Raw genomic sequence first — 21206 nt, 5'->3', positions numbered from 1 at the left:
GCCACCCATAGCCAGAGCTTCAGCCCTACTAGGCCTTTAGGCTCCAAGAAAGGCGTACATATGCATGCTGGTTAACCATGATCTGTTTGGAGAAACTGAAGGCCTTTGCTGCCCGGCAAACCTTTCTGCTGGACTATGTTCATGTTCACGAGAGCTTGAACACGGTGACCAAGTTCACTGCAGTCCTAAGTTCATAAGTGCTGCGAAAGGTTACTGCCCTCTTCGATTGCAAATGAGCGCAGTGACAAATAAATGAGTTGAGATATGATTTGAACCCCCGACGAAACAAGCTCCCACACATTTACTTTCGTTCAGCAAACTTTCACTTTAACAAGGTCCCTTGAAGTTTGTTCAAGTGATGCTTCACTTTACAACCTCATAAACCAAAGTGGCATCAGCCTTCTCCAATCTACGAGTACAATGCACTGCATGGAAAGTTAGACAACTATATTTCGGCTACGCTGCCGAAGGTTCCGGCATTTGCATGTGCTACGCACCTCTGCTGAACATAAAACAGAGTGGGTGGATCTGGTGGAATAGATCTCAAAAGAGAACTGAGAGGACAGCATCGGCTCACTTGGAAAGGAACATGGTGACGAGGCCCATGATGAACAGTAGGCCGAACTTGACTAGATAAGATTCGTGGCTGTCGAGAACAAGGCCCACAGCGTAGAAGGCCACAAACGGAGAGCTAAACATGGCCCAATATTTCAACGTCTGAAAGGAAAAGCATGCACAGCATTCAAGTGAGCGCACGGTACAAAAAAAAAATGTAACATCTCACAACTTGGGCATGCTGCAAGCACGAAATTTTAAAACATGACAGCTTAGAAGCTACATGCATTTTAAAGTTGCACACCTAAACTAAGTTTCGAATTAAACAGCAGACTACGACCACAAAAGTCTTGCATGCTCGAGAGATGTCTACTCTGAGCACAAGTTGAAGAAGACCATTAAACTAAACTACACTGAACTAAACTAGATTAGACTAGATTAAAGCAAGGATAGCTGCAGATGGGAGCCTATAATGGTGTCGCATCACATCCTCAAAGACAGTGCCCAAGTGGCCCCCATAATTTTTTTTTCTGTTTAGTACCATTCAGGTAAAACACACATTAAGTGCCATTGCATCACTAGCCAAATGAAGCCTTCTGTGGGTGACCTACTTTATCAAATATATTCTGCAGGCTACTAATATATTTGCAGGCAACTAATATTACAGTGCACTCACAGGAGAATTAAAAGTCCTAACCCATTCCACAGCTCAATTAAAGCACCTATACACACACACACACACACGAAAATAAATAGGCCAAAAGTTCTCACATCTTCAAAATTTATTTCAGAAACTTCCAAAGTTACTGACACTGCATCACATATCATAAGAGAAGACAATGGAAGACTCCAACACAGGCTTCAAGCACTGCCACCAAACCATGCTTTTAAGCTTGTCGCACATAAATAATAGCACTCAGGCTGGATATGACTGCATGAATGCCTTTTTGAAGTGCATGCTGACAGATCGGGCATACAAGCATACCGAGTGTCAGTCTATTCTAGGATCCATTGTTGTTGTTTTTTTTTTTTGTTGTTTTGTTTTTTAGTGGGCATCAACACCAATTACCTTTCTTCCCTCGTGGCCTTTGCTACATGACGGGTGAAAAATGTAGCAGTAAAATCAAAACTCCGAGTTTCAAGAAACGGATGCCAATGCCAAAAAACTGAACAACGCTCAATGTCTTTTCGTGGCAGCGCATGTCAATGTAACACATGTCCCATTTGAGGGACTTACAATATGAGCATGCTAGCGGCAAAAGAAATGTTTAAAAAAAGATCTTACCTTGTCCCGCACAATGCGGACCAGGAAGTTTCCACGCGCGCCATCTCGGGCTGCCTCAGCCTCTAGGAGGCGTTCCTCGATCCAAACTGACTTGAGCTTCTCAGCCATCATGCGCGGTGTGTCTCCCTGTAAAGTTAAGCAGGCACACATTTTTTTCGCATTTTATTTTGCTAGTCTTTCAGCTTCAGAAGCGCCAGGTAAGATGCAATGCATACCAGCTACGAGCAACTGCCATAGAAGTAAAGCTTCTTGCACCCGATTCTTGCTACTAAGAATATGCCAGTTAAGGTGTGCACAAGCTAAGCTCTCTGATTTCAAGCTTTCTATTTTCTCTAGCTAAGCTATGCACTAACTTGACAGTCTCATTTCTGCTTTTTCACTTCCCATTCAGTTTTGTGTGTTGTTGTTGTGTTGTGTTGGGATTTTTGGCGCATAAGCAATTGAGTTTTGGCTTCTTTCGTCAAATAAGGTTACATTTTCATCCAGAACAGCCACTTTTGTTACATCATCTTTTTTTCTCCGTTCTTATAAAACTGAAGGATGCAGCCAAGCAACCTACATACCTGAGCATTTTTTGCAGAGAGATCTGAGCCAGCCTTAATGAGAAGCGAGACAGCACTGCTATTGCGGACGTACACAGCCCAATGTAATGGTGTGTTCCGGTGAAAATTATCACACATGGTGAGACTGGCACCCAACGTAATGAGAAGACGGGAAGGGTCATTCCTGGTTGATACAAGAAAGAAGGAAGAAACATGGATAGGAGTTAAGGTTACTGTATTTCACGAGCGCTATTATATGCTGTAAAGGTTGTGAGGGTGAATTTATAGAATACAGTCGAGCCTACTAACAACAGCAACAGCTATAACAAATGCTCGCTTATCATGAACAAGAGCGGAACTACCATCCACATATCTATAATGACCAAAGAACCACGGCACTGCATATCAATTAAAATGAACACCCGTGACCTCACCACTCGGTTATAACGACCAAGGAGGCATGTAAACTTGTACCCGCAACCAAAAAATGTGCCTACCTGCTCCCGTGATGACCACCCAGAAAAAAGTGCCAAGCCTTCCTCCTCGAAAAGGAGGTGGGCAATAAACTTCAGTTAGCAGCTGCTGCACAAGCACGCGTTGACATCCAGTGCATGCGAGTGTATCAGCTGAGAAAAGTGCGTAAAGTCAAACTAAAATCGTGGTAAATGCGAGACAGGGGCGGCATTGAAAGAGAAACTCTTGCATGCAGGCTGTGGTCAATGAGTGACGGCGGTCTGAGATGTTGCAATACAAGTCAAAAGTTATGCCTTGCTGGCATTCTCGGTCACACTGATGTGCCGTCAGCCCAATCCAATCTCCGCATTCTGCGATGCTGGTACGCACAGGCAATGCATCACTGCTGCAGCACTTTAGAAATGGTTGACTCATACGTTCTGAGTAAGATATGCTCCCATAGTTCAATTGCTGCATCATAACAACTGCACAAGGATGCAGAGAAGGTTCTCGAACTACCGCCAGTTGATACCAATGGCTCAGGCGCTATATGTATCACCGCGTCCTTTGAGCAGCTCATTTACAAAAACAGGATCGGTCAAGGGTAGCACGCTGAAGCTTAGACAGCGGCTTGATTGGGTGTGGCTTAAAGTAATAGATGTACACAGTGGACGCATTGAAGAAATACATGCCAATTCTATTTAACTTGACTAACAAGTCTGCTTATAACAAACTTTGTATAAAAGGAATGCAGCCCACGTAACTGTTGAGTTCGTTATAAGTTATAAGCCCTCCACCATGGCACCCCTAATAGCCTGAGCCGCTTTGGGCGTTAAATCCAATAAACCAAACCAAGCCATTAATTTTCCTCTATTTCACATTTCAATGCTATATCCCTGCTGTAGAAGCTGCAGGTAGGTGTGCTCCATGAGTAGACACTAAATAGCAAGTATGGTTGCAGGCACTTGGTACGATGGTTAAAAGGTTTCCCTCACAAAATTAGGTGACTCATCACTCCAATGATTCCCACCACAGTGCATATGGTAAAGACAGCAGTGAAGATAAGGATTAAAAAGAAAACCAAATGGCTGCTTCTGTCACTCAGCTAAATACTGCATCAGTGCATAGATTTGTAGCAGTTAATGGTAAAAGCTGCTTGCTGCTTTCCTGACACCAGTTTAGGGTCCATGCCAGCAGATAAGTTCAGTCCATGAAAAAGGAAAAAGAAGGTTGCTTAAAATGCTGAAGTAAGGCTTCGCACTCACGTCATGACCCTATAGGCAGACCACATAAGAGGAGTCATGCCATTTCCGTCCGTCTGGTTCACAGGCACTCCCTTGGCCACAAGGTAGGCAACAATGGCTGTGTGGCCTGATTGGGCAGCCAGGTGGATGGAGGTGACCCCTTAGACAATGAAGAAGGTTTTTTATTTCAAGTTTTCAGAATGTACTTTCAATGCCTACTTGTCACAAATATGATCCCAATAGTTAAGAAACTATACTTACCTTCACCATCTACCAACGATGGGTCAGCACCATGCCGCATGAGAAGCACGACCATGCTTAGATGCCCCTGCCTGGGGGGAAAAAAAAAAGAAAAGAAAAGGAAGTGCGATTTGGTACCTGTTTTACACAAGCAGTCGCAGAGTTTGGAAAAGGTGGCTGTAATGCTCCACCTGCACAATCACTTGGCAAACACTGATAGATTTCAACCAGTAGAAAGATTAGCGATGGTATTTTATTATTGGCCAAAAGTCTGTCCCTGTCCACAATCACATTATTAATCAATAATATTTAACTACACAAGCAAACAGAGCTCTGGTGTAATTTGTCACTAACAGGGTGCAAATTCCACCAACTGGGAAAAAAAGGGTAATAAACGTGGAGTGAGAAAACATTTGACCCACTGAGTAAGAACTGAGCTGAACCCACTGAGCTTTGCTTGCAGCACTGAGAAAACTCCCTTGGTGTGTCACCATAAAAGATGATGGATTGTTTCACTGTCTTTCTTACAGATCTCTCAGAATATGTAACTAAAGGTGAAAGCCATAAAAGGCCCATTACCATACAGCACTTCTGTGTGAAATTTCAAGTCACACGAAACAGCAGTTCCTGCTTTTTCTTTTCCCTATTCTCTCTTCCATTTTATTCTTTTCTCCTTTCCAAGCAGAGAGTAGTAGGCCAAATATTCATCTTTACAGCCAACCTCCAATAAACTCAAGCAGGAGAAGCATTTATGCCTTTCACTGCTAGCAGTGCGACTGGCAGCCACAGTGCTCGACATCAATATGGCATCCAGAGGTAAAGTAGAACATACCGAGTCGCCCAGTGCAAAGGTGTGGAGCGCAGTTCCCCACCTATGGCATCCAGCACAGCACCTTTGGCAATGAAATAAGTGGCAACGTCATGACGGTTGTTGATGGCTGCCCAGTGCAGCAGTGTCACATCCTCTGCGTCTCGCCGGTTCACATCGTAGCCTTCCACTTCGACCAGGTAGCGGACTCTTTCCAGCACCCCATATCTGCAAGAAAGCAATGGACCACAGATCAACACATAGAATGGGAGCTGCTACTGAACAATGTTACTGGCTTGCACACTCCTGTTATTTATGGCACGGTGATCAAATACCATCTTGAAGCAGCTCAGTGGCTCAGGTTCTCCGTGTAATACGTAATATTTCGGATGAATAAAACGCGAGTGGAAAAATTCCAACAGAAAAACAAAGGTGCTATAAGAACTGAGAAAAAGACTTACAAGTGTGGTTCATTATGACTTTGGAACGTAGACATTTTTCTACCAAACTGATTGTAAACTATGTAAGTTATCTAATCTCTCTAAATTGAAATCATCTCATTCTACCGCATGCACTTCGATGCTTCCTATACAAACAGTATTAATATAAAGCTTTTCATTTTGTTGCCCTTTCCACACCACTGCGTCACTTTGGAAGATAAAATTAACATATGCTATTGTTAGAGAAGTATCACTAGGCAAAAGAAACAAAAAACACACACACACGCACACATTAAAGAAGCAGCACTAGACAGCAGATCATGCATGAAATTGTGTCACCACATTATTATTTTTATGTACCCACCTATGTACCCATTTATGTATACCTAGCCACATTTACTATTTCGTTTTTTGCTTCCTGAATTCAAACAATGAGACGCACATTTTGTTAAACAAATGTAGAATTAATGAAATGGTTGAAAGTATCTAAGTAATACAACATTACATTAGGTGATATGCATACCAATTGACAGGAGGAAGAAAATGCAATTAGTTGATATAAGGCACATAACAACAGAAAAGACGCACTGTGTAGCCTTTACTATGTCGAATGAGGAGTAGTCCTCTTCTTCCGGTAAGGAGTGCGGTCTCTGAGATGGCGGTTGCCGGCAACCGATATCCCCACCACCGCTGGCAGATGGTCCGCCACCACATGGAACCTAATAGAAAAACATGTTTATATGTCATCTATATGCTTAAATGAAAGTCAAAATTTCGAAAATTGAGAATAAGAATGGATGGCTTTGGGAAGTACAAAGTCTCGGGTCTCAAATATAAAGTTTGTTTTCACATGCTGCCAGGCTCAGTTGTAAGACATAGTTACAATGGCTTAGTAGCCCACACTACACACAAGACAAGACACCCCGACCAACATATCTCTGAATATGGAATGTGAATCTAGCAGTCAGGCTCTGCAGGAGCATTTTTAGCAGACATGCACAGCAAGATCATCGTGGATGCAATTCATTTCCAAGAGATGAAATGGACGTAGAATCAGACAAAACGAACTCTAAGCGGTGTCTGTACCTGAGTACACGCACGTAAACGGCACTTTAAAGCGAAGCCCTTCAAGGCCATGGTAAGACCTGGCAAACTTTCCACTCCTTCATGACCGACAGAAACTGCGACTCGCATCGCGCCGCTTGCTACACGGTATGCAAGGTGTTCTCAACTAGCAGTCTGAGAACCAATGAAGAAAACAAACTGCCCGAAACTTTTTCAGGTGTTCGCTACTACGTTCTACCTATTCTCAGAAGAAAACTGTCTATAGTATTCACTGGTGCAGTATGCTAAGCTAGACTTCACTCTGCCCATGCATAAATTATTCCCACCAAGGAAACAGCTCGCCAGCCGTCAGCAAACCACCGACTACAACAAACTCTTGATAATTTCAGTGAAAGGCATGAAATAAGCATCGAGCGCTGTATATCGAGGCTCTATTAGACGTGTGCTTCAATTAAGTTGGCGTAATCAATAAGCTAGGTGCTAGCTTAAGCTAGGTGAAGCGTGTAATACGCAATCCAGAATTCATTTTAAATGCCAGACTTGTCTTGCGTACCGAGCTAAAATGGGAAAGTAGAAGTGCAGCTTATATCGTAGGACAACGCAGAAAACTAGGAAGAAAGTGACCTTAGGTTCAGTTGTCACGTTTGCATCTGCTGATCAGCGCGCCTTCTGCATGCGTTGTTTTAACGTCGTACCTTGGTGTATGGCATAGTCTCTACACACACATACGTCTAAATTTTTAAACATCTCCGCTCTGTGTTTAGGTTACCACAAATGTTTCACTAAGAGACGATCACGCACGAGAGAGAGTCGTAAGGAAATTGAAGAGGCAAGAGCTAGATGGCGAAAACAAATATCGTGCCTCACATTACCACTATCTTTTGTAAGAAAATTCAGTGAGAGTGCTCGATCGTTTATTACGTCCACTAACGAGAAAAGCTGAAAGCACCTGTCCTGCAGTTGCAGTGTAATAGACCGGAGCGCACGACGGATCCACCTCTCCGTCCATGATAGGGCTTGATGCGCAAACCTGCCGCTAGTCGGCCGCAAAATTTGTTTTGTTTTACACAGTGTTGCTTTACTTTAAGGCTATTACCGCCATAAAAATAGCAACTTGACGCAGTTTTTGAAAAGTATTTAAAATAAAAATATATTGTTTTCAAAAAATAATAAATTGATTTAATAAGTCACATAAAATTGTAAACAATTTATTCTAAATGTTTACGCAACAGTAATGTTGTTGTAGTCAATTCAAGCCAGTCCAAGCCTATCCGAAGACAGTTTTGTAAAGTAAAACAACAACAAAGCACGAGAAGCCGAGTCGAGTCGAGTACTCATCTGCTGCGCGCGGCAAATGTGTGGGACGAGCGTAGCTGGCTGAACGAGTGAGCGGCGCTCCCGTGGACTTGAATCTTCCGACGGCTGACAACAACGACTGCTACAGCGTCGGTAAGCTATCCGAACCTTGCTTGACTTTCGCGGCTTCGCAGTTATGAGCCTTTAAACCGTATGTTAGACATCTTCGTTGCGCGCTGTCCGCTGCATACACGCATCAAAACATTCTCTTGACATGTTCCGGCAGCATCTTTCAGTTTGTCGGGCACGTCAGCGATCAGTGTGTTCTCTCAAGCCGTGCTCGTTTGGACAATTGCAGAGCTTTACGGCAGTTGTTTGAATGTGCGCATTCGATCTCGCGCGGTTATCGATCGGCTGCGTGTCATATACTTGTGAGCTTGGCGTTATTCACGGTTGTCATTTCGAGCCATACGACCTTTTATCTTTTATAATTGCTTCCCTCTCCTGAATGTCGTGTGCTATCGCTGATTGTTTCTTCTTAGCTGACACGTCTTTACTATCGCTTAAAGCACGTTGTCACGGCGTCGCCAGCAACGTAAAGACCGTGTGCCGAGCACGGCTGCGTTGAGGGGCATTTTCAGATCCGGCTTCTCCATTCTGCGTGCTCTACCGACACCCACGCACATATGCTCATCCACCCGGATACCGGCTTTAGTTCATGCTTTGAGAATACCCGTGTATGTACACTTTCGTTGGTGTTGCTTACTAGCAGATGTGGTACGTATACGGTCTGCAAGTCGTAATTGAGGTTAATTTAACTGTTCCCGGGGGTACACACGGTTGTAGCGATACGTTACTCACAGGATTTGGCGCGTTCTCGTTACAAAGAATTGGAAAGAACTCCAGAGCAAGTTCAATTCATGCTCCTTTCGTCCTCTGGATGTAACAAGAAAAAAAAAAAAATCGCTGCCTCTACATTACGCGCTATAGATACCGGTGCTTGTCCATAAAAGAATACAGTTCTCATGTTTCCATGAGAACGGTCATGATGTGTTGGTATTCTTGGGCTATCTTAACGAGGCAAAATTGACTTTACTGTTATATTGCGGCATAGCTTGCTGCTATCATTTCGCGTCTGTTCGCTGGAATGCAGCTCATATGGTCGACGGCATATCGTTTTCATCAAACACCGTGAGAAAACTAAAATGTCATGTTCAATACATTATTAGTCGCTTTTTTCTGAATGCATACCATGTGCTGAATTTTTAATTTCGCCTCATTTATGATAGTGGCCGGCACATGGATCGGAGAACGTCTCACGTTCTTGTCATCCAAGGTATTTCTGTGAGCTCACGCGATCCATTCACTCGCATAAGGAAACGCCCACAGCTTGGTATCGGGACGTCCCGAACGAGAGAGAAAGAAAATAAAATAAAACGATGGTCGTAGAAATTTTTTTCTTTATCCAAGCCAGCGCTCGCACTTGCACGCTCCCTTGACCTTCGAGATATCTTGTCTCAAGCAGCCGGGAGTGCGTGCGCCGCTCACCGTATCGTGAACGGGATTGCCGCGCAGGCGTCGAACGGCATACCTGCGTCATGACGACCTGCGAGATATGCGGCCCGGTAACCTATCAAAATGCGTCTGAAAAAAAAAAAAAAAAAAAAAAATATATATATATATATATATATATATATATATATATATATATATATATATATATATATTTAAAGCATCTGGTGTTCTTGCTTTCCCTCTCTCCCTTACTCGTCCTGCGCGTCCGCTCGCGCATTACATTGGATTCTTTCTTTTATGACGCCGTTGCCGTTTATCTATTCATTTATTTAGTATCTCTTTTTTTTTTTTTTTTTTTTTTTTCTGCTCATGACTTGTTGCCTAGAGCTCTCGTCCTTCGGCGGTTAACTGTGAGCTTGTAGCTAGTGGAGTTCCTATGTGTTTATTTTTATTTTTTTAGAGCGCCTGTCAGCTGCGAGAAGCAAACGCACACTTTCTTGGGCTATATTTTTGGCTTTGTGCAAATTTTCCCGCAGTTTTCAAGTTTGGTGCTCTTTACGCTAGTTCGTAGGCGCTCAAAAATTTTGGAGGAAAGGGAATTTGTTGCGTGGATTGGGGGTAGAGGTAAAAATATACAGGCCTCACGGCCCACCACAAACGGGCTAAAATGTGGTAATGCAGAGTAGGGCATAGCCTATGGTCGACGCTTGGCCAGCATCACGCCGCATTAAACCGTCGTTTGCCGGCATTTCATTAAACTTATACATACAATACGTTGAGACAGTAGCAGTTGGATGGAAAGCTTATACGTTACAAAAATAGCCAGACAGGAGGTCATTGTCGTGTGGCTTACTGTGGGCCGTCGAAAAACACTCCCGTCACGAACCGCCCGTCAACCGGTCCAGACTGGAGCTGATGCGCGTCAATCATCTTTTTTTCCGCCGCGTCTCATTTTGAACCTCCTGCGGTGAAAGCTGGGGGGGGGGGGGGGGGGGGGCGGCGTACTGTTCCCGGAGGCTTCCGCGAACACCTGGCGAACAATAGAGCATAACGTAACTCCGACGATGCTCTCTTTCGTGCAGTAACCAACAACAGACCGGCGTTTGGAAACAATCGCCGTGCCAGCATTTCGCGTTGCATTGGTTGTGTTGCAAGATCAGAAATGAGGACTTCGCGGTAAATAGGAAATATAAAGTCGAAGTTCATACTACGCTTTTCGACTGTATACCGTTTCTTGTAAAATAGGGAGATGGGGTAATTACTACCCACACCTTGGATGAATGCAGATTCGCGCATTAACATGCTCTTGGTAAATTTAAAGGCGCCGAAAACCACGCACACATACAAACAAGCGAAGAAAACGCGACTGAGTGCCGCTCACAACTCTGTGGCGCTCTGTCCCATTTTCTTCGCTTGTGTTTATGTGTGTGCGCGTGGTTTTCGGCGCATTTAAATTTACCGACTAGGCCAACAAGATAGTTTCTCTTGTACCCATACGACGTCAACAGCGCTGCTTCATTGGACTTGGCAGTCACCGCTCAGAGCCCTGTGACGCAGCTATGACGAGTAGCGTGTTAATTTTTTTTTTTTTTTTTGTACCAGGTGTTTCAGGGAAGCCGCCCCTTTTTAAAGTTTTTTTTTTTATTTCTTTTTTCTAGGGGTTGGGGTATGAACACGGTTTCCGCGGCGCCATAATACCAGTGCTGGCTATCATCAGATGAAAAAAAAGAAAAAGGCCAAAGTATCTCTTCCTTGTGGGTAGGGGCACGGCCGGGTTAGGCTGGGGGCAGTGCCTAGATTAGTGGCGTTGGGGGCAGTGCCTAAATAGAGTCACTCTGCCTAGAGTGCGGGTTTTCCGGAAGCGTTCACGAGATAGCCATAATTTCTGGAGCCACGGCGTCGAGGAAAATCTCGTTTTCGTACTTCTAAAAATTGATATGACCACGGCTAACAGTGCTAACGCGGTCGTCGTTTCAGGAGAGCTATACTTCAGAACACGCGAGGACAAAGTAGCGCATTTTAAACCATGACTAACGGCTGGCTACGAGTCACTAAAGGCAATCGGGTGCCTCGCTCTAATTGTGATAAATTTAATTGTATTAGTTAAAGTGCCTGCACCCCGCCGGGGTGGCGCAGTGGTTACGGCGCTCGACTATTGTTCCCAAGGACGCGGGATCGAATTCCGGCCTCGGCGGCAGCTTTTCGATGGAGGCGAAAAAGCAAGGCGCCCGTGTGCTGTGCGATGTCAGTGCACGTTAAAGAACCCCAGGTGGTCGAAATTTCCGGAGTTGCTTTGTGACGTTAAACCCCACAAACCAAACCTAAAGTGCTTGCAAATTAACATCACTGACCCTTTCAATGTCCGCCAACACTGGTATTATGATGCTGTAGGAACCATCCTTATACCTCAAAAAGCCTGTTTTTTTATAAAAGTTATTGGCCGAGTTTCCCTGAAATTCAGTTTTGTGTAGGCTACAGTGGCCCGCTGAGAGGGCCAAACTCACTCGTTTTCCCCCTTGCATTCATGATCTCCGTATGCGCGCACGTTATTTGTCCGTTTGTAAACGCTCCGGTCTCTTTTCCATGCTGGCGGCCACATGTGCCCCTCCCTGCTGTTGCTTATTCATCGCGCTACGCTGGAGTGGAGTGCAGCCCCATTAAATCAGCTCGAGCAGACGGGGGCGAGCTCAGCTAGCGTATTAATATAGTTGCATTAGGAGTGTTGGATGAAAGGCTTACGGAGGGACTTGTTTCGCGAGGCACTTTAGGCGAGCGGTAGACGTCTGCTCCTCGAGTCAGGTCAGGCTGCATGCGCCAGTTGTTCAGACTTATCGCCCGCGGCTGGTTGCATTTGCACTGTCCCGCGCCTTCGCTTCTCTATTCTTTCTTCGTTTTTTAGTGGTGACGGTTGGGTTAGTCCAACTTCGTCTCTGTTCCTTTATTTCTTTTTTCTCCGCTTTTTAAGGCGCTAACTGAAACTCGCGTTGGAGCACGTGGTGCTGGACGCTGAGAAGATCAAGCTTCGTTTTATCTTTTATGGTTTCACTCTCTCGCTTTGCTCTATTTAGTCTAGAGGATACAGAGCTCTAGGGAACGTTTTAGCGTCGCTTCTGCGCTGGCTTCTTAGTTGCCCTTCAGGCGCCCGTTATTTTACCATTTGGAACTCGGCAGCCTCGCCTGAGTCGAGCACGTGACAGAAACCCTCGGCGCGCGACCGTTCTAGACGGCCGTGGTTGGAGAAGTCTCGCCGTTTGGGTTTCAGTCTTTAGGTTTAGTGCCGTAGATGTTTTTCGAGCGCCTTTTGTAGGAAATCAGTAGATAAGCGCTTCGTATGATTGAGCAAGTCCGGGTCATCACAAATGTTTTATCTGGTAGCCCATAGCACTGACTCTTGTTTACCTCGCCGCGGCGGCTGAAAACCTCACGGGTTGAAGTTTCTGAAGCCCTCCACCGAGGCGTCCCTCCTAGCATGAGTCGCTTTGGGACCTCACAAACCAAACCGATTTTCGTTCACACCGCCTGGAGAATTGTGCTATTAATTCGTTTGCGGGGAAAGCGTACGAGTAAACGGGGCCCTTACTTCGGTCTCTTTTTTTTTAGCTCACTCAATCCGACAGACGGTGTCCAGTGATGCCATATTCAAAGCGGGAAAGGGCCGGTGCACGCACTTTAAATAAAGCAGCTTTGTGAATGCATGTCGTTGACTTTCGGGCGCAACTGGCTTTTCTATCATTCATGCCTATGCAGTCAGTGTTGGATAAGAGTTTCGACTTTCGGCATTCCGCTGTTAACTATACTATGTCGAATGCGTCCGTATTGCTAAGGGTAGTGTTACTTCTTACTTCAAGTGCATAAACTAGGCGAATTTTTCGGCATCTAAAGGCGATGAAACTGCGCTCACGTACATGGGGCTGCGCAATAATTTATATCGTTAGCTAAGTTCGAGATCGTTACCTCACCTGCTTATGTGTACTTAAAGAAATTTGAAATTGTTCCTCCAGGGGGGTAAGCTTTTTTAATGTGTGGTTTAACGTTGGCAACCAGCCTATCACAAAAGTTACCACAAACCTGACATTTAGCTACGCTCCTATCCGTCGGTATGGTTGGTTGGTTTGTGGGGTTTAACGTCCCAAAGCGACCCAGGCTATGAGAGACGCCGTAGTGGAGGACTCCGGAAATTTCGACCACCTGGGGTTCTTTAACGTGCACTGACATCGCACAGCACACGGGCGCCTTGCTTTTCGCCTCCATCGAAAAGCGGCCGCCGAGGTCGGGATTTGATCCCGCATCCTTGGGCCCAGCTAGTAGTCGAGCGCCGTAACCACTGCGCCACCCCGGCGGGGTATCCGTCGGTATGTCCAGCTGTCGGAATCGACCGCTATAGAAGGGGACTGATTGTGCGGTTTGAGACAGGCTTGCGGCAGGTTTTGTGATGTGATCGTTGCGTAGGTCGGCCTCAGCGGGCCTTCTATTCCTCTGCAACTCACGCTGTTACTTTACTCTGAAAAAAAAAAAAAAAAAAAAAAAAAAAAAAAAAAAAGAGGAGAGATGCGGTTTGGTACAAACGCAATGTAAATTTGATATTCTCTTGCAAACGGGTGGGAACACTATAGGTACTTGAATCGCCTACATTATGCCTGGTGCGTAGGACACACCAGGATTAATGTGGCCATGAGAGGATCCTGGGAAAGAAAAAGATGAAACACGTATTGCGCCTCGACGCGGAAGTAACCTTGACGCTTACGGGCGATTTCCCAACTGCTCGCACATGTGAAGATTTCTCATCACATGTTGGACATGGAACCACTTTCTCTCTTTATCTTCCTTTTTCTTTTTTTGTTTCACTGACGTTGCATATATTCAGTGGACTTGCTTTTTTAGGTCTAGTACTGTACGCGTTACAAGGATTCTCTTGCCCTGTGGGATGCTCGCAGGGAGTCAGATGATGTTGCTTGGTGCATGAGGGCACTAAAACGATTGCCGTCTTTCTTGTCTCCTTGTCGCGGCTTATCGAAATGTGGCCGCCGCGAACAGGTATTGAACCCGTGACCGCGCGTTAAGCAGCTGAGAAAAAAACAAAAACAAACAAAAAAAAAACGTATGTAGACTTTATTCCCTTTTCAAGAATCACTCTCTCGCGCCCACCTGAATGGCGTCAGCACATATGATGATGATGATGACGGGGGATGCTCGGAAGAAACTCCCTCAAGTAGCTGTCGCTGGTAAGAAGAAAAAAAAAGGTCCTGTCTCAGATTGTTGTGATTTAGCGCCGTTCTCTCGTTTTCTCTCTCTTTTTTGTTTTTCGCCGTCCTACATATGTATATATATATATATATATATATATATATATATATATATATATATATTATAAACATCGTGTGGTCCTTCTATTAAGTGTACACGTTCAATCTTCTTTATTAGTAGTAGTACTACCGGCGTCCCCACATCCCACGCTGTCTCTTCCGCTGTATTAAAAGTCCAGGAAGACTCGACCGCTGTGCTCCTGAGAGAACCCATCGGCGCCTTAAACGCTGCCATTCTCCGGGCGTGTACGTCGGTGCGCAAGCTGCCATTCTGACTCGCAGGATCAAGACTCCGGAACAGTGACAAAAAAAAAAAAAAAAGAAAGAAATGTAAATCATATATGAACAGACATGAAAAGAAATGAAGCGTAAAGGGAGCGGCCTCCCACGTATCAAGGCGCGCCCATCGGACGCGCCGCCTGCGCGCACTACGCCCATGCCAGGCACACTGCTTGCTCTTCGGCGTCGCTTTTATATTTCCGCGCTGTTTCATTTTTCCCGCCATGTGCGACGTATGGTCCGCGTCTGTAGGCGGATCGCGGACCGCTCGCCGGCGTTGCGCTCTTGTCGACGGGGACAGTTCAATCAGTCGAAGCGGCGCGCTGAGTCGCCACCGCAATTCATTGTGCGCGGCTGTCATGTTAGTTTCGTATGATTGATTTCTCTTGAAACGTTCGCGGATGTTTGTTTAGTGCCCCCCCCCCCCACGCACACACACATCCCCCCCTCCCCACAGCGTTGCTTCGCCGTGTGCAAAGAAGGGTTCTTGAGTCGAAAGTGGAAATTCAGTGGTTTGTGCGAGAACATGTTGCAGCGCAGAACTCTTGGAGGCGGGAGCACGTCTTGCGCGAGTGCGAGAGATTGCAGCTGTCGCAGCCTTGATTGAGGGGCTTTGACCTTGGTAACTTTCAAGCACCCTCTCCGCGGAGAGTGGACGAACAGCCGTCGTCTCGCCCTGTAGGATGAAAATATAATAATAATAATAATAATAATAATAATAATAATAATAATAATAATAATAATAATAATAATAATAATAATAATAATAATAATAATAATAATAATGTTTATAACTCGTTATCTGTTGCGCGTAATCTCTCCCACCGTTCTCGCAGACATCTCTAGTCTCGGTTCCATTGTATATATACTGTTTGCTCAGCTATACCTTCGTCGTTTCTTATCAATAGTCGCTGGCGCTGAAAACTGCGCTTTCCCTGCCAACTTCATTAGTTGTGTGACTTTCTCAGCAACCGCGTGGGTTAACCAAACGGCCTGCGCTCATTTTTTTTTACTTTTTTTTTTTTTTTTTTCCTATGAGCATGCTCTTTGCGTGATGCGTATCTCGATCCTTGCCTCCAGGGGTATTCGGTGGCGTGTCACGAGCGGCCGCGAGCGAAATACGTCGTTGATTTGGGGGACGAGTGCCCGCATGGGGTATTTGCGTACCGGCTGTTCTTGCTTGGCCCCCAACACCTGCATAAAGGCCGTGCTCGCACGCCCATTTGTACGCTAACATTTGCGACTGGCTGGCAAACGAGGAAAAAGAAAAAGTTTCGTATCCCGATCACGATCCGGGCCGAGAATCCAGCGCTGGTTTCTAAGTATCCGCTGTGTGCGTGTTTTGAGCCTTCGAGAGGCCACCACGCGAAGAAGGATCACCTGTTCCTCTTCTGCCCGCGGCGGTTCTGTTTTTGCTTGTTCCGAGTCGTCGCCTGTAAAGAATACACAAACAGCGGGCAGCTTGTTACTGGGAAGTTTTGGAAAGAGCAAATAGTCAAGCAGGTGTTTTGCCTCGAGTGCAGCGAACGAGTCGGTCTAATGTACACGCACGCGCGAAGAGCTTCGTACGCAAACCGGCAAGCGGAAGAGGGAAATGCTCCACGCGACCGATCGCATGGTTTCGTTTTTGCTTATAGGAAGCTTCCGTCATGCCGAATGTGAGAATGCTCATTGTCGCTGCCCACCCGTTCTACACAATACGCTTTCTCTGCAGACGTTCAAGGGTCGCAACCACGTAACCTTCAACCCACCCTCGTGCGAACGCCCTATTTCATAATTCGTTCAAACGTTTTTGATTTCGTTAGGCTTAACGCGTACTGTGTTGGGAATCTTCAAATGGCGCGCGGCGCTTCAGTGGTCACGTGCTCGACTTGGAACGTTATTGTCGTTCCGTCTGCTTGCCTTTGTTTTGCGTGTCGCATCCTCGGTGGCCCGCTTCTGCACGCGTGACTTCATTCTTATGCGCGAAGCACTCACTCTTATCGACAACAGCCTATACGCATCTGCGCCTGCGCTTCCGTCCGAATCGAACAGCCGCGTGCTTAGAGGCCCGCCACTCTCGCCGCGCTCGCGATTTGCTCCGAATCCTCGTTTTTCTGCTGCTGCTGTTCTCTTTCTGGCGTAATAATTGAACAATGCGCCTGCGCGCAAGACAGGTGAGACAGCAGCGACGCAGTCTCCTCCGTGTTCTCCATATCCAGTGAATCCCGAGCTCGCGTTGAGGATCGAGACACCGAAAAGTGCGTATGTGTGCCATGCGGCATGCGTTTACTGTCCAGTGTATGAGTACACATACATATACATACACCCCACCCCGCCTGTCGGCGTATTGGCGGCGTCCCGCAGGGCATTTCCCGGTCTCTTTTTTTTTTTCTCGTCCTCGCGGTTCTCGTACCAACATGCAAATTCGTCCCTTCAGTGCCGGAATCTGGGCGCACACACTTCCGAGGCGGAACCCACTACTGCGCGCCACACGGTGCCACGCTCTGGTTTCGGGTGCATGCGCGTATGCCGCGACGTCGGAGAGGGAGAGAAAAAAAAAAAAAAAAAAAAAAACCTGCGCCTGAAATGTTTTTTTTTTTTCCTCTTCCGTCATCATAATGCACCCTTTCCGTCTCCTCCCGCTGCTCCTCGCTTCCTCCTCTTCACCCCTTTCCATGGGATATACACATAATCGCGCGCATGTGGTTTGACGAGGCCGTGCGCCGTGAACGATTGTTCCTTCAAGAGCGAAGAAGACTCGGCAGCAGCGCGGCTTTTGCGACCTGTCAATCGGCCGCCAGGCCACAATGCACGTCGCGTCGAGGCGGCTTTCGTCACGCTGTTTCGACGTCCTTGACGCCTTGTTTTAATTTACTTTTTCTCTCTCTCTCAGCTTTCTTCGTTGTTCTTTTCCTTATGTAGTCGCAGACACAATGGCTGCCCGCACGGCTGCGCGCCACTCTTTTCGTCTCACTCTATCGCGTTCTTCGACACCGTTTGCGAAACGTCGTTCGGCGTCCCTGGCCGTTGTAATAAGAAGTCGCCCCCACGCTCTTCGTGCGTAATTGGCATAATTCGACGGCCGCCGTCGTCCTTGTTTTTGTGCCGCGGCACTGCTCGAACGGCGTCGAGAGCGGCGACGCATTTGCATCTCCGTTCTTCTTTCTCGTTCGCTCACGCAGCCAGGTCTCTTGAAAAGCACGCCGGTTGCTGCCTCTCTTCGAATGCTGGAGGCGCTCGTGGTTGGGCCATTCTTTTACTCTTTCTGTCGAAATGGACGGGTCGGCGCGACGTGTTTTCTCTTCGCTTGCGCTAGCGTCTTCCCGATAGTGCGAGTGGAGAGTCGGCGGTGTCCGCTGAAGCTTCCGGATGGAAGCAAGCGGGCGAATGGAATATATTCGCCCGCGCACTTCGTACGAAACGTGACTGGTCGCCTTTGGTAACCAACGTCAGTGCTGTGGAATGCGAGCGTTGCTTGAGGCGTGGTGAGCAGGGAAATAGCCGGCAAAAAAAAAAAAAAAAAAAAAAAAAAAAAGAAACTGTGCCTGACTGTCGTAGTAGTTTTTTTTTTTTTTTTCTATGGGTATTTGTGAGTTATCGCTGCACCTTTCGCCAGTGGCATCGTGCTCCATTTATAAGACCTGGCCGCGCGGCTTCCAAGCTTCACAGCGCCGCGTGATACGAAGAACGCGCGGACAGGAAGTGTTCGGGCGGTATTTGAAGAATGGGCCGATGCAAATTTTTCCATCGCTGAAATGGTTTTATCGCATGCCAATGCAGACACCGCTCGGCCGCCAGGGTTTGCTTTGTGGATGCTTGGCGGAATTAATTGCGATCAGTAGCTTAGATTCACAGCCCAACGGGCGACGGCAATCGGGCACGTCCTATACAGTGTGCAGGGCTTGGGTTTAGTTTCGAGCTCTCGGAAATGTTGCTCGACCGGCACGGAAATCTCAGTTCACGAGATGTTTTCATTTTTACATTTATCTGGACTTTATACGGGCAATTTATATTCGTCCTGCTGTCCACTTATCGCGTGGTTATATTATGCGAGACGTGTGATTGAGGTGCGAATATATTCTCATCTTTCTAATGACCTTACTATTGTATGCTTCTCTTACCTGCCCTATATACTCTGTCCAATTCCTGCCGGCCGCACATCAGGTATCAAAAAAAAAAAAATGCAACAATTTTTGTGTTCAGAATCGCCTTTTTCGTGCTTCATTATTCCCAGTGAGCCACTACATACCACCACTGTTTTCCCCCCGTCGAAACGCTGTCGTGTTCGGACCCGCGACTTCGACCCCTGTGTTCTGCCTGAACGCGGCCGTGATCGATCGCTCGGAGTCAGTGCGACGGATAAGAGCGGATGCTTCTCACGTTATGAGCACGTTTGAGTAGGCGTTATCACTCACTTCAGCCAAGCAGCTACTGCTCTCGTCTCCTCGATCACACGGTCCGCTGTATATAATAGTTATAGTTAGCGCGCGGCGTCTCTTCGGGCAAAAACAATTCTTCGCCGTCGGCAACGGCGTAGGTGTAGCGGCGAGGCGTAGCCTTTTAGTCACTGGTGGAAACTACGTCGTGCTCGATTTGGCACAGCAACAAGCCCCCCAAAGCGAGCGAGAAACTTTTGCCGAAGCGACCTTCTGAAAGAGCTTTGTTTTTGCCGATCGCGTGGTTTGTTCCGAGCTTGGAGAACTCCGCGTGTGTTCGTCGGCACGCGCCGCGCTACACCGAGAAAGGTTAAATTGGCTCTGGTCGATAAGTGAACGAAGGTCACTTTCAGAGAGACACTTCTGTCGAGTGCGCGCACGTTCGGTCGACTCTCGAGGAGACGTGCCAGTGCATCACAGGCTGCTTTCTGGTTATTTGATTTTTGCTGCTCGTTCGCGGCGATGGTCCAGTGGCTTCGCCATTCCTGCCAAACCCGAAGTCGGGGGTTCGACTCCAGCCGTTATGACGCATTTTGTTGGAGGCGAAATGTCGAGAGTGTTGCATATTATTAATTGCACCAGAATTAATCGCGAAACGCAGCTATAACAATTAAAATAAGTCTAACGGGGTCTCGCTTAAATATTCCTCAGGTGAATTCTACACTTTGATATTGGGAGAACTACTCAGTGTATAACAAACGCATTTACTGTTTCTTTAGAAGATTTCTTTAGACAGCCCGTTGCTTCTTTTTTTAGAGCAATCAATAAGAAAGCCTGGGTGTCCGTGAGCCGTCCATATATAAACTATACATATTGTCGATAGACTCTGAAACAACTTTTGTGACGAATATAGAGTCGGAGGCGTGATTCCATTTTTTTTTTTTTTACCGATCTGGACGCAGACATTCCTCTGGCCATGTTATGCGTATCGTGCTCGAACGGCTGGTGTACTTGCACTGTATGCGACGTCGGTATACGTGCTGCTCCGATCGGCACGCATTCCGTATGCGCCAACGGCGTTGCATTATGCGAAGCTTCGATTAGTTCGGCTAGGGAGTAAAATGGGCTATTGGTATGCGCTTCACGGCGCGTGTCTCGCACTGTATGAAATGGACCAAGACGCCCACGCATTTTGCATGGCTCCTGCGACCAAGCGCATGTGCGTTTGTGTTTACGGCATTTGCGCGAAAGAGGATGAGAAAGATAGGAAATTTACCACCACCGAAGGCAGAGGAGGGTCTGGGAACGACACCGGTCGGCTGCCAAGGGCTTCCACCGTGCACGCTACGGGTATGTGTATGTGAGGCCGAGCTGTCAGCTGTGTGCACGCATGCGAGCCGTGACTGCGTAACGGGGTGTAATGACGTTCATTATGTGCGTTCCCGGCACGCCGCGGCCTTAGCGCTTTTTGTATTTGCACAGACGCCATTCCCGGAGCGATGCAGGAATCGGTCAGCGCCACGGTTCACTTCCACTCGATGGGCGACCGAGGCCACGAAATAAACGGAACGGACGCGTTACACTGCACCTTTCAACGGCCGTTGAGAAATAACGGATTATACGTTGTGGTACATCGGTTCTCTGCTAATCATTTTTTTTTTTCTTCCCAGATTCGACATGCGCACTGTGGACCAAGAGTGCGGTGGCAGTTCGTCGTAATGCATTACCATTAGGCTTTCTTGTTACTCTCTTTCTGTGTGTTTCCTATTTGCTTACATACTTTCTCACATTTCTTTGCTCAGCAAAGGCTCTGTTCAATTTGC

At 46.7% G+C, this 21206-nt stretch overlaps 2 protein-coding genes across 3 annotated transcripts in view; one reads left to right on the top strand and one right to left on the bottom strand.

The window, feature by feature from the left end:
• LOC146190590 (palmitoyltransferase ZDHHC17-like) overlaps positions 1 to 7691 on the bottom strand; it is a 30674-nt gene extending 22983 nt beyond the window's left edge. The window contains exons 1-8 of one of the 2 annotated variants that reach the window (XM_084600983.1): positions 7582 to 7691; positions 6156 to 6286; positions 5152 to 5355; positions 4341 to 4411; positions 4101 to 4239; positions 2404 to 2566; positions 1841 to 1966; positions 578 to 717 (exon numbers count right to left, since the gene is read on the bottom strand). In XM_084600983.1, the coding sequence (XP_084457109.1) occupies positions 578 to 717; positions 1841 to 1966; positions 2404 to 2566; positions 4101 to 4239; positions 4341 to 4411; positions 5152 to 5355; positions 6156 to 6286; positions 7582 to 7641 (1034 nt within the window). In that variant the 5' untranslated portion in view covers positions 7642 to 7691. Of the gene's footprint in view, positions 1 to 577; positions 718 to 1840; positions 1967 to 2403; positions 2567 to 4100; positions 4240 to 4340; positions 4412 to 5151; positions 5356 to 6155; positions 6287 to 6653; positions 6806 to 7581 lie in introns of those variants that run through there. The other variant, XM_084600982.1, reaches the window with a different exon arrangement.
• A 234-nt stretch (positions 7692 to 7925) lies between these two features.
• LOC146190589 (cysteine and glycine-rich protein 1-like) overlaps positions 7926 to 21206 on the top strand; it is a 57857-nt gene continuing 44576 nt past the window's right edge. Inside the window, exon 1 of the mRNA XM_084600981.1 lies at positions 7926 to 8081. The gene's annotated coding sequence lies outside the window, so the exon portion shown is untranslated. The remainder of the gene's footprint in view (positions 8082 to 21206) is intronic.

This window comes from Amblyomma maculatum, chromosome 4 (genome assembly GCF_055883805.1).
Source record: "Amblyomma maculatum isolate TAMU_Amacu chromosome 4, ASM5588380v1, whole genome shotgun sequence".
Lineage (NCBI taxonomy): Eukaryota > Metazoa > Arthropoda > Arachnida > Ixodida > Ixodidae > Amblyomma > Amblyomma maculatum.
Note: the sequence above shows the minus strand (reverse complement) of the source record. Positions and strands in the feature narration are given on the sequence as shown.